The sequence below is a fragment of the Cavia porcellus genome, unplaced genomic scaffold (genome assembly GCF_034190915.1).
Source record: "Cavia porcellus strain 051 isolate PalLab524CR breed Dunkin Hartley unplaced genomic scaffold, mCavPor4.1 scaffold_25, whole genome shotgun sequence".
Taxonomy (NCBI): Eukaryota; Metazoa; Chordata; class Mammalia; order Rodentia; family Caviidae; genus Cavia; species Cavia porcellus.
Genome location: NW_026947508.1, coordinates 31,841,366 through 31,854,895, shown reverse-complemented (window position 1 = coordinate 31,854,895; position 13,530 = coordinate 31,841,366). Strand labels below are relative to the sequence as shown.

Here is a 13,530-nt window from a genome sequence, read left to right as displayed (position 1 = left end):
TGAGAATGGGCTCCCTGACAGACTGCAAGCAGCCCTATGTTATGGTAAAGAGAATGAGCAGGGCCCTGTGGGAGGGTGAGATTTTCCAGGGAGATCCTAGCCCGAGAGGGAGGCGTGTGGGAAGGGGAGCCCAAAGAGGGAGTGGGGAAGATGCAGTGAAGGATGATGGTCAGGACACTGGAGACCCCACAAACACCAGGCTCCTAGATGGGTGATTTTCTTGTCCAGCAACAAGGCATTTGTACCCCTTGCTAAAGATTTGCCTTGTCCCGAGTTCCTAGAGGTTCACTTCTAAATCCAACTTCCTGCTCGTCACAGTTTAACCAATAGGTTACTCTTGGCAACCCTCGCTGGGCCCCCTCCAGGTTCATTTACCAGGGAGCTGCTTGCTTTCACTTCGTCATAAATGAACCTTCTGCTTTCGCTCTACAATGCTTACTCACCATAATTCTCTGCTGTGTAGTTCTTTCTGGGCTGAGAACCCACCACCTGTCACTTACTCTGTGATCTCAGGGAAACCACCCTTCCCCGATTCTCCCTCTGTAAACAAAGCAGCTAGGTTGGATTGGAGGGGAGCGCTGAGACCACATTTACTCTCTATGTAACTTCAGTGTCCTCTGCCATCATCAGGGGAAAGCATGCTTCTGTGTGACCTGCCTGATGTCCCTGGAGCAAACACCCACTCTGGCCGGTTAACTGTGTAATATGGCACAAATCTGATGTGAGCAAATTAATCAGCCACAAGAACCACCAGAGGGGAACCCAGGGTCCCCTGACTAGGCGGTTAAGATCGGATGTAACCTTTGGCCACAAAACTCCACCTGTGAGCAGGCGCCCACTGGTCCGGGATCACTCCGGGACCACCCGTCTAACAAACCGCGCCCACTGTCTCCGGGAAGATGTCTCTTCAGGACGAGGACGTGAACAGCTACCTTCTGACCAGCTTGCGCCCGGTAATGAAGTTTCTTCTCTGCCACTGCTTTGCCTCCTGTCTCTGTCATGTGGCCAGCAGAGTGAGCCTTTTGTGGCAACAGGATGACCAATTTTACTTTTCAACCCTGAAATTCTATCATTTAAATGAATTTCAGCATACTGAGAAATTGGTCCCAGTCTCTCAAACCCCAGGACTTCGCGATTTCTAATACAAACATCTTATAGGCTAGTATTTGTTTAATCATGTAAGTAGGACAGATACCCTGTGTTAACTACTGCATCCTAGTGCCCTGTGAAATAAACAGGGATACACTTTTTAAAAAATCTATGAGGACTATAACTTATCCAAGACAGCTTGATTTGAATGGTGTCTGAGTACCTCCAAGACATTTAAATATAAGGCAACAGTTGAGAAGAAAAGCAGGAATTACAAAATATTTGTTACTGCAAGCAATTTTAATACAAAAGTGTCTTGTTTTAAACAGTTCATTGGTAGAGCTTCAGTTTCTGCCTCAATTAAAACCAATTGAGATAATCACACAGCAACATGGTCGGAGCTGAAGAGGAACAGCAGCTAAAAAACGGAGCCCCAGACAGCCCCTTTGTGGTCACTTGGTCAGTTGACTATTACGCACAAAAAAAGACGGAAGCGAACAGGACTGGTGAACAAGTGTGCTGGTGAGTTCCATTAAAGGATGAGCAAGTATTTGTCTTAGGTCCACATTTTCAGAATAGGCTCGTGGAATTCATTCCTCAGTTTGTGAGAAGTTGATCGACCATTTAAATAAATAGCAGAAAGTGCAGATAAATCTGGGATCCACAGTGCCACCACGGAGTCCCCCTCCCCAAGGGTCTGGGGCCTGGTGAGCGTAGGAGCTACTGGTGGTGAGGCTGGATACTTACAAATTGGTTTAAAAGCCCAATGTTCTGACATTTTCTGAACAGTTACATTTACCCCTGAATTCTAGTGGCTCCGTGTCCTTCACATACCCAGCACTGACACAGTGTTCCAAGTCAGTATTGCAATGACCCCTTTGCTGCGCTGTGTGTCAATGCTACCTAGATGAGGCGCCCTCCCTTCGGCTAAAATCACACAACATTAAACAATGGAAACACAGTTTATGAGTACCCTCCCTCCGTTCTTGCTAATTGAGGTGTCTGTGATTTACAAAAAGAGTTCCTTAAACACTGCAGGATTCTTATTTTTTTTAATATAATTTATCTTGCTGAGACAGCAAGTCAAGTTTATAAAGATGCATTTAGGAATAATCCTAAAAGATAAAGCAGGTGTACAACCCTGCACCACACAGAAACCCTAGTTAGAGGCTTTTTTTTTTAAATACATATTGTATCTTGACCTTTTCATTTGTTTTTTTTTTTTTTTCAAATATTTCATTTCTGGGCCCCATCAATCACAGGGTTACCAGGAGGCGAATTTTATCTACATAAATATTCACATGAAAATAGTAACTTACAAAAAGAAAAAAAATAAGGCAGCTTCATAACACAATTATTCTTTTACACTTTTAACAATATAACTTCTCCCATTCAGAATAAATATACATCCAATGTATGGAGCAGGATTCAAAGTGGATAGCGGTGTGGGGGCTTGGACAGTGTTATCGCTTGGGAGCCGGAGTCCTGGGGGAGGCAGTGGTGGTCTTCTTGGACATGGTTGGGATTTTGGAAGGTTTGGTTAGCCCTCTCCTGGAGCTGCCCTGGCCCCCGGCAGCGCTGCTTTCCGAAGTGTCTGAACAGGCGGACTGTGTCTCTAAAAGGTCGAAGTCGGAGGCGTCGCTTCCCCGCCGGCTACTGGCGCGACTCCCGGCCCGACTCCCAGCGCGGCTTCCAGGGCGACTGGCTGACTTTTTAGGGTCTGAAATTCAAGAAGAGAGCAGCAGCTGATACAATAGATTATAACAGAGAAGATATGGGTGGCAGCCTGAGCTGCCCGGAGCTCAGGATGCTGACCCTAGTACTGATCTGCTGTGTGGCCTTGGGCAATCACAACTTTTCTGAACCCTGGTTTCCTCATCCACCTTCCAGTCACTGAGCCTTTCCTGGCTTGTGAGTCTGCTTGAGAAGCTTACTTTCTCTGAGGGGAAAGCAGACGATGTCAGCAGCACTGTCAGGCAGAGCTGCAGTCACCCCAGCACCAGTGAGTGCGTGGGTGATGTAGGTAACACGCTGGCAGAGGGAGAATGGGGGCGAAGGAGGGGAAACACAGAGCCGAGAGAGAGGGCAGATCCCCAGGTTCCCAGGAGGAACACTGGGTGGTCAACGGATGCGCTCTTGCCTGACTTTCTCGGCTGACCACCATCTGTAATAAATCCTAGTAAACTGCCTGCCCCGTCCAACTCTGGCCTGGCCCTTCTTCCTTTCATCCTCTTTCCCCTGCGCTCGTTTCTGATCAAGGACAGGTGAGGCACCCGCTCTCAGAGGGCAAGGGCAGAGCTGGCTCTGCTGACAGGAGAAGCAGCGCAGATAACAACCGGCAGGCTGCTGCCGCCTGGTCACAGCCCTGGCTCCTCGGCTCAGTGCAGACGTCATGGGACTCACCTGCCCGGTTAGTTTTGGCACCTGTGGAGGCTGGAGAAGAACTATTGCTGGTATCACCAGCGAGGGAGGTTCTGCTAGAATGGAAAGTTGGTGTTGGTCGTTTCAACTTGCTGCCTGTTGATGGAATTATCTTAAAAAAAAAAAATTAAAAGGTCACATTTAATTGATGAAACCTTTGATAGATATTTAATTTTAAAAGATCTACGTAAAAGCCTCTTTATATCTGATCATTTAGAAAAGCAAATTAAAAGTCCAGGAAAACAAAGGCCTATTTTCAAAGTATCCTAAGGTCATGGGTTTTGATGATTCTCAAAGGTTTTAAATTTGAATTTAAAATTTCCAAATGTCTTCTAATACTTCTTATCTTGATGACAAATTTCTACTAGAAATGGAAAAAATACTCCAGATAGTAAGATTAATATAGTTATAATTAAACATGGTAAATGAATAAAGAAAAATCAATGTTCTGGGGGTAGAAACATGAAATACTGAAAGAGATTCATTACTCCAACAGTAGTAGGTGTAATAACTTTGGTTAAGGCCTCTTGTTAGTCTATCTCTTCTTGCATTACAAAATGCAGCTAACATCATTTGACTTTGGGTCACACAGATGACATGAGGCACCGGAAGTGGGATGGTGGTGTCAGGAACACTCCCTTGAATGTGCAGCCAGAGACATGGGCTTGCACCTGGGCTCCATGACTTGGATGGGTCCAAATGAACCAGCCTGTGTCTCTGCTCCTCCCTCAGGATCTGCCTCTCCCACTTCATCTCCAAACGCAGTCCCTGTGTTTAGCCTACCCTAGACACAACGGTCTGCAGACTGTTTGTCCAGAGGCCCAGCGAGGTCTCTGGTTGTCCCCTTGCTGTGCACTCCACCTGGACTCTTACTGCACCCCTCACCCCCTATGTGGGGCTCTCTCGCACTTCCTTCAGAGGCCCTGCTTTCTGAAAGGACGATGTTTTCAGAGGCTTTGCCTATTTCACACGTCTTGCATCTTTCTAATCTCTTCCTATGATTTTTTTACTCCTCCTCCCTCCCCATATTGGGGCTTGACCCAGCAGCACCTTTACACTGAGCTATCCTGCCAGCTTGTCACATTTTGAGATGGGATCTTGCTAAGCCCTTAAGTTGCCCAGGACAGGCTCCAGCTTGTCCTGCCTGGCTCCTTGCTGCTTTTCTGTACAGCATTTATCCCTGCTTCATGTATTACATATGTTCTCACTGCCTCTTTCTTTTGCATTACAGCATGAACTTTATGAAAGCAAGGAGTTTGCTTTACGCTTTTGTATGTCTTTGGTGGCTAAAACTAGCACAGAAGAGGAACTCAATAAAATGAGTGAATGAATGATGATTTGAAGAGGCATTTCCTAATCTGGAAGAACTTTATATTATTACTGCTACCAATAAGGGCTACATTTCCTAAATGATTTTTAAGAAGATATTAAGCAAACATTTTGGAGAAGAATATTTGAAATTTTGTTTTAAATATCACTCATGCCAACGATGTTCTGAAGGTTTTCTTTTGAAATCAGCTGTGTATATTGTTTTCCAGGACCTTTAATATGTTTGTACAGATAGAAGAGTAAAGTAACCCATCTCATTGTGTGTGCTGCATTTCTTTAATTTGTAATGAGAAAGCAAAGCGACAGGAAGTGTTTAACACTCAAGCATGAGTTGTCCTGGCCCACAGGAGGAGCACCAGTTTCAGAAGTGATCCTTCCCAAGCACTGCTGCTGGGAGTCCACTGCCCAGACCCCGGGCTGGGTGTCCAGTCAGGGCATGGCCTGGCTACAGGATACCAACAAGAAAAATGAAATTGCAAAGCGAAACAAGAAATCACAACTTAAGACTAAACAACAAGGCCTATCTATCAGAATTGTATGAGAATTTGTACTTCAGAAAATGAAAATTTAAAATTTCAGAATTCTTGATATTTTCATGAAACTGGAGCCACTATGGAAGAAGAAAAGCAAAATCAGCATGTTGAGTCTTAGGGCTTTAGCAGCAGTAGGTCCCCAGATCATGTTCTAAACCAGGTAGATTTCTGAACTGGAGTTGTAGCTGGGAGTGGGATGGGGCCCAAAGCAGCAGTTCATTCACAGTCACTGGCTTCTTGTGCCGCCTCAGTTTCTCTGACTGAAACTGCCTGACACAAGTTCTGTGCTTTGAGGCACAAGAACCCAATGCTGCCCACCAGGAGCTGGAATGCAAACTGTACTGCTGTCAGGCAAGCTGCTGGTCCATGTGCTGCTTCTGAAACACTGTTCTTCCAAGTGTTTAGGTGTTCTAATGGCTGCACTTAAACATGCTCATTTGTTGGTATGTGTATTCAGATCAAGGTAACAGAGACCCACATACATGCCTGGGCCAAGGGATTCAGAACCTAAAATGTGAGCCTCAGCAGTGGTCACTGATTCTGTGCCGGCTGAAGTAAACAGCACCCATGCCTTGGGCCAGTGTAGCAGTACCGGTCACCCTGGGGAGTGGTCTCAGGGTCGATGGCACCAACCACTCTTGTTCTAAGCAAAGATACAACATTGGTGAACATGCACCATAGCTGAATTTCAAGTGTTCATAACTCATCTGGGTATGAGACATTTGGGGAACTCCATGAGGCTTGATTCTAAACAGTATCAATAAATCAGGAATGATCATTATTTATCATCCCGAACAAATGAAATACTAGACTTATAGAGTTGTTAAAGGTTTTAGGCCTCTCTTCCTTGTCTCCAACTTTGGTGACTCTGAGTTAGAAACCCCTGAAAACACCAGATTAGCGAATCAGTTGTGCCAGCAAGCACCACAGACAGAAGACAGATGGGCTCGTGTCAGGAAGAAGAGCAGGGCAGGGTCTTGCGTAAGCGAGGGTCTCATCTGGGCCGCGTCCCCACTCAGCAAAGCCATACTCTACCTCAGGGCTGGGCAGCCGGAGGTTAGGACAATGGCTGTCCCTGACAGGGGTGCCCGCTTTGCTGTTTACCAGCCAAGGTTTGTCATAACAGCGAGAGAACTGAAGTGGAGTCTGTGAAACGGAAATCCAAAGGGAAGGACGGGGACAATTTAAAGTGGAACAGAAAGGGAACAAATTGGGAACAGAAAAAAATAAACAGAAGACACTAAATTTTAAAGAAACAGAGAACAAAATAAAACGCATATCAGTCCAACGGGATGAGAGGGACCAGGCAGAAAGGCAATAGCATTCTTAGTTTATAACCCACTGTAACAGCAAATTTATCTCCAAAGTTAGCTCTAGCTGCACAAACAGTGCCTGGAACATCCAAATTAGTGGCTGGATGGGGTCACACTCAAACTGGAAATAAGAGAAAACAAGCGTTTCTGACATAATCAGCCTGAATTTTAAGAAATGTTCTTTGTAGTCATCTTAGGCTGTGTATCCCTGTACTGCCTGGGCATTCTTTGTCGAGTAGGTGGAGGGTCTGGATAGTATGTTTCCATGGCTCTTCTTTTCCCTGGAGTCTTCCAGAGGATGAACATCAAACATCTGCCACGATGGCAATGGGGAAGGAGCCCCCTAGGGGCATCAGTACATACCTTTGTCCCACTGGCTGGGGTGGCTGGAGAAGAGGGCATGGATGTACAGCTGTGGTTACTCTGACTAGCACTTGAGCTGGAGCGGGTGGGAGAAGCTGCCCGAGAAGATGGTTTGGATCTTCGACCCCGTGATCGGAAAGGGGTCATTCCCTGGGACGCTCCCTCTGGTAGGATGAACTTCTCTCTAAGCTCAAGGTTAGTTCTACCTCGTGCTAAAAAGGGAATAAATATATACATATAAAAAATGAGTTAATCTTAAAAATGTGTCTTTGATGGTCACATAGCTGCTTGACCCCAGGTAACAGTTTATCTAAGTTACAGGCTTAGTATCATTTGTAGATTCTTCAAAAACAAAGATAAATTCATGATTTAACAATGTTGTCCTGATTCTAACCCACAGTGGATATACTAACTAGAAAGACCCTGGCTTGCGGTAATACACAAATCTTTGTGTGCAAAGTACCATCCGTCCTGTGGCTGGGGTCTTGCTCTGCCACTGTGCTCTGGGGTAAGCAAACTGTAACTGCTCAAGGTGAAGCAGATGCAATGGTCTGCAAGCCTCTGACACTCATCAAAACCCCTCTCTTCTCTCTCATAGGACATGTGTACTTTTTGCAAGGTATGTGGTAATGAAATAGTGGAGAAAACACATTAGGCAAACCAACACTGTCTAGACTCTTCTGTTTGAATTCAGCCAATAACAATCCTAAAGAAAGGACTCTGGGAACTCTGGACAGTAAAATAATGAATCATTAAGAAGTAAACATGTGAGGAGAGAGAGACAGAGAAAGAGATCAAGACCATGCACAAAATTTGCCAGTGAGAACTTGTTAAGTCAAAAATTGAAACCAGTAAAATGCTTAAGAGGCAAATGCAAGTAGGAAAGGAACATCCAGGTGGGAGAGCCTGGAGCCAGGACGAATGCCCACGGGCGCTGCTGCCTCAGGCCTGGCCGGAGCTGTAAGACTGGAACTTAAAACGTGGATTCATTCAGGCAGGAGATTTCAAGTATGGCCATTACAAACATTAAATGAGAAAGACAGTACTAATTTAGAAGAAATAATCTCCCTGGAATGTGTCCTCCCATCAGTTCTCACTAAAAGATATTATCCTATAATAATCTTCTATCAGATCACCTACACTTTTCACTTTGGGAATGTGCTAGAACTAGACAGTTAAACAAATGGGACTGCTGGGGAACCCTGGAAAAACCAGCCACGATGAACAATCTACAACAACAAAAAGCAGAGAGGGCTCTCTGTAATAAGTAACAACATGTTCTCCATGCACTGTGTGATTTTATACATGCTATCTCATACAATACTACACTTACAAACAACAGAACGGAGGCACCCACAGAACAAGGTCACCCCAAGCTGTTCCCAGTCCCACTCTCTGCAGCATCACCTACATCTGTCACCCTCACCCCTCAAGGAAACTGCTGCCAAAGGCCACTGAAAACTACCAAATGGGACCATCTTTAAATTGTAGAAAGGGCTAAATGTAAGGAAACAAACCTACAAACAGAACCTAAGATGCTTAATTTTAAAGTACAGGGGACATCACTCTCAAAATGATGATGTGCCTCTAGTCATTTGCACAGCTGTATATGTATCTTCATTATAAAAATGTCAGGCATGCTGCCCCACTCCATTTATCTCATGTCAAATTTCAACTAGCTTGAAGTATAATTTCATCACATGGATGCCAATTATTTAACCAACCCAATGTTGCATTTTTTTTTTTTTTTTTTTTTTTTGTGACAGGGTCTCACTATGCAGCTCAGGTGGACCTGCAGTCACTATATAGGGCCAAAGTTGGCCTTGAACTTGCAATGATTTTCCTGAGTGCTAAGATTATAGGTGTGTACCGTTGTGCCTGGCAGTGTCACATTCTTTGTTTATAATTATTAAAATATAGAACATCCTTGCACATGTTTCCTTAGGGTTAGGGTTAGTGGATTTGCTGGAAAAAAGGATGTATTTTTTTTTTTCTTTTTCCTTTTTACCGGTACCAAGAATTGAATTCACGACTGCCTGCTTGCAAGGCAGGCGCTTATGCCGCTGAGCTAAATCCCCAGCCCCCAAGCATGTATGTTTAAGATCAAAACATGTCAACTCATGTAGGTCAAGCATATATCAAGGTTGACACATTCAATTAACTTCACCTTGGTCAATGCTCTGTATTATTAAAGGTGTGCGCTGGTAAAAGTCTGACAACTTGCATGTGTGAGGCCCTGGGTTCCATCCCCAGTAATATACACACAGAAGTCTGAAAATTTCATAGGCAAAGGCACCTCTTTGCTGTCATAACTCACATAACTCAAAGCATAACTCACTGCTTTCCTTTTTGAAATGCTCCTTGACCTTGGCTTCAAGAACACCTGTTTTCTTGCTTCTCCTGCCTCCCTGCCTTTTACTTAACCTGCCATTTTCTGTGGTCCCATTTTCCTTCAAGTTTTCACCTGGTGGAAGCTCACCCGCTGACACTTTACAGTTCCCTGAGTCTTTTCTCACTCCCCTATAGCTCTCTGGCTCATGAAGTGTCACCTCTACCTACTTCCAGCTGGGTGACACCAGCTACCATGATTTCCCCACACTCAGTCTCCATGATGAATTTCTGCACAGAAAACAGTATGCAGAGCAGATTCATTGCTTAGAGCGGAATCTCCCAGACTGAGCTTTCTTGGGAGAGGGGATTCGTAAATACTGGCCTCTGCACTGTACCTTGGCAGAGGTCAAATGCAGCTGGTATCATGTCTGCTGAAAAGCCCTGTGCTGAAAGAAATACACTTAGCTTGAGCTCAGCATCTTCCAAGTGCATCTGAGCATGACTTCCTGCTTCTCCGAGAGCTGTTTCCTGGGGACCTGGCAGGCACTATGGTATCAGATGCCTCGCACTCAGTGACTTGGCATTCACCACCTGGTCCCAGTTGCTGACCCTCACTACAGTCCTATCTGGTGCCACTTTGCCATTGTCACACAGGACTGCTTGTGGTCTCCTTGCTAATGCTTCTGCAAGCTGGAAATTGTGGCATTCTGGACTGAGAATATCACATGTCCTTTGCATGCCTGTCCAGTATCCCCTGCCTCTACTACACAGCTGGACAAGGCCTCCTGGTCCTGATGCCTCCTCCACCTGTAATGGGCAGATCCATTCCCTGGTTCACTCTACCAGCTCACTTATGGTCTCATCTGTAGGGCTACCTTTATTTGCATGTACTGGGCATGAGATTTTCACAGCAGGGCTGTCATCTTAGTTTACTTTTAGATCCCTGCACAAGGCTTGTGATCGAGGTTTCAACACATATCTATGAAATGGAGTCCATCTAAAAAGACTCAAAGAAAAGGGTAGGTTCTCAACCATTTTAAGAGACAATCTCTCAATCTTCAAGAAGCCTTCCATCAGAAGTGCTCCTTCATTAGGGATGAAGACCAGAAGCACAAAGCTATGTTGAAGAGCTTGCTCTCAAAGCTTGCTCTCTGGTACACTTGCACAATGCAAGCCCTGGAGTTTTTATTACTGAACTACAAGGTTAAGTTCAGACTGCCAAAATTTACTATAGATATAATATTAAAAACAAAAACATGGAGAGAACAATGAATATATAAGAAAGATCTACAGAAGCCAAGAGTGGTAGGGCATACCTCTAATCCCAGTTACTAGGGAGGCTAAGGCAGCAGGATCCTGAGTTTGAGCCCAGCCTGGGTATCTTAATGAGAACCTGTCTTTAATGAAGTTTAAAAAGGGGAGGATGTAGCCCAATTACCCCCTCAACAAAGAAATACAGGATGGAAATTTCCAATGTTATTATTGACATAGTTACGTAAATTCTACACTCTGGGATCTGGTCACAGGATTCTATGCTGAGCTTCCATGTGAGTTCAGAAGCTGCTCTAGGGCTGGGGTATCTCCCAAGATGGTGCCTCACTTGCCCCCCCAGCTGCAAGAGGCTGGCGAGTCCCAGTCCCTCATGTTTCTGGCGTGTGCTTACTGTCTTAAAGAAACAAGAACAGTGAGACAACCCCTGTTTATACATGAGTCTTCCAGGCAACAGTCACCTCTGGGGGACTGGAGAAGCCACAGGCAATAATAGGTCATAATCTTTAGGCACTTATCTCTCCTCTTTTAAGACCCTACCCCTATACCCCTAAGTTCACAACACTAAAATCTTCATATTTCTAGTGCTCTCATCTCAGGAAGGAGGCCAGCAAATGATTAATTTATTCTACAGCACTGCTGACCAAGGGTAGCTTAATATGCCACAACTCCCAAGGGAATGTGTATCTTAAATGAAAATATCTGAAGATATAACACAAGGAAAATTTTTTTTTTCTTCCCTGAGACAGAGTTTCACTATGTAGTTCAGGCTGGCCTTAAATTCACTTAGGGAGCCTAGGCTAGCCTCAAACTCTTACTGATCCTCCTGCCTCAACCTTCTGAGTGCTGGGATTACAGGCATGTGTCACCATGCCCGTTACGGAAATGTTTCCTGAGAGGAACATTTTATGCACGTAATATGTGAGAGAAATAAAAGCTATTTCTTCAGAAATAGATGTAAAGCAAATGATCTTCACTGTGGACGAGGAGTTAAGGACTCTGAAGAAGCCTAGAAATGCTAGGTGTGGGGGCAGGAAACAACAGCAGCTGTGAATTGGCTTTGGGCGACAATTCCAAAGGTAAAAAGTAAACATTTTTTTCAAATTAGAAACCAATGTCACATTCTAGTTAAGTTTACTAGAAACAATTTAGTAATAAGGATAATATTAAATTACTTCACACAATTTTCTAGAGTTAGTAAAGAAGAATATTCCTGATAAACATTTGATTAGTATTTTTTTCAGCACTGAGGATCAAACCCAGTGCCTTCTACATGATAGGCAAGTGCTCTACCACTGGGTGCCCCTGCCCACTGACGTATTCTGATAGGAATGTCTCTCACAAGTCTTGTCACTGGGGGCTACCTGTCCCTGGAACCAAGGGAGCAGATCCTGAAGGCACTACTTAAACTTCAACCCTCCACCCAACAAAGAGGTCATTTTCTAATGGCCACGTGACAGTGGCTTTGATAGGCCTGTTAGTAAATATTCACTTCTAAGCTATTATTTAGTGGGTATAGAATTGTGTTTTTACACAATGAAAATAGCATTGTACATGTGTGGCACAGTGTGAATGTACTTAACTATATACTTATAAAGTTAAAACAGTAAATATTTTTGGAAACAAGGCCTTGCTATGCATTTCCAGCTGGCCTTGAACTTGCAGCAATCTTTCTACCTCGGTCTCCCGAGTGGGTAAATTTTATGTGTATTTTACTAAACAAACAAACAAACAAACAAAAAACACTTCCAAGCCAAACTGTATCTTTTATATCTCCATAAGTGAAAATTTCTAGATCTTCACTTATTTGGGGAACTATGTCTAATGCTCAAAAACATACTTGGTACCCTGCGTGTAGCAATACCCATTTTTTAAGGAAGAAGCATTGTTTTTATTTCTACTCATGATTTCCTTTGTCATAAATAAATTCAGAAACTAAACTCTAATTGTGGCAGTACCAAGAAATTGTACAACTGGCAAATCTATCTAGTGGAAAACTTTTACTTTTTACATTTGGCTAAAGCAACATATGAATTAACTCTTCTCATTTTTCTCAATAGCTGTGTAAAGTATTAAGAGCCCCGTCACAACTTTTCTTTTTGTCTTTTTTGGTTTTTTGACACAGCATCTTGGTCTGTAATTCAGGCTGGCTTTGAACTCGTTATGTAGATCAGTCTGGTTTAGAACTTGTGGGCAATCCTCCTGCCTCGGCCTCCTGAGTACTGAGATTAGAGGCATGTACCACCATGCCTGGCCTTCGCACAAATTTTATACCATCCTCAGTATAAAATTTTATATAGTCCAGAGGCCCAAGTAAATGCAAAATAACTAATATAAAATTGCCAGGCAAGATGGTACATGCCCAAAATCTCAGCATTTGGGAGGCTGAGGCAGATGTAGTGGTTTGAGTCTGAGGCCAGTGAGAGTCATATAGTGACTTTAAGGCCACACTGATCTCTGTAACGAGACCCTGTGTCAAAAAACAAAACCAAACCCGACAAAAACCAAAAACCAAAAACACCCAAAACAATATCAATCTATAAGTAAAATTCACCACAGTGCTTCTAGAAGCCACGTTAATCCTAGAGAATCACAGATAGCTTCAAGTAACTTCTCTTTTTTATATTTACTTTTTTTTTGGTATCAGAAATTGAACTTAGAACCATAAGGCTGCCAGGCAGGCACTTATGCTGCTGAGCTGTATCTTCAGCCTGATATTTACATTCTTATAATTCCACTGCCATCCACAACAGTCCTCAAGTGTCCACTTCCTAGCACTATTTTATTTGATTAGAAATAACTCATCTGTCTATCACCCTAGTTGTGACATATAAACTCCAGGGAGTTTCCCTGGCACAGTTGCTGGACAGTGGTGATCACCA

The 13,530-nt window shown here is 43.8% G+C and overlaps 1 protein-coding gene across 36 annotated transcripts in view; it reads right to left on the bottom strand.

Moving 5' to 3' along the window:
- Nucleotides 1-1,370: 1,370 nt before the first annotated feature.
- Macf1 (microtubule actin crosslinking factor 1) overlaps nt 1,371-13,530 on the bottom strand; it is a 342,822-nt gene continuing 330,662 nt past the window's right edge. For 26 of the 36 annotated variants that reach the window (XM_063236130.1, XM_063236132.1, XM_063236140.1 and 23 more), the window contains 4 exons: nt 7,049-7,260; nt 6,408-6,518; nt 3,493-3,622; nt 1,371-2,809 (listed from right to left, as the gene is read on the bottom strand). In XM_063236130.1, the coding sequence (XP_063092200.1) occupies nt 2,553-2,809; nt 3,493-3,622; nt 6,408-6,518; nt 7,049-7,260 (710 nt within the window). In that variant the 3' untranslated portion in view covers nt 1,371-2,552. The remainder of the gene's footprint in view (nt 2,810-3,492; nt 3,623-6,407; nt 6,519-7,048; nt 7,261-13,530) is intronic. The other 10 variants (XM_063236141.1, XM_063236147.1, XM_063236148.1 and 7 more) reach the window with 1 other exon arrangement.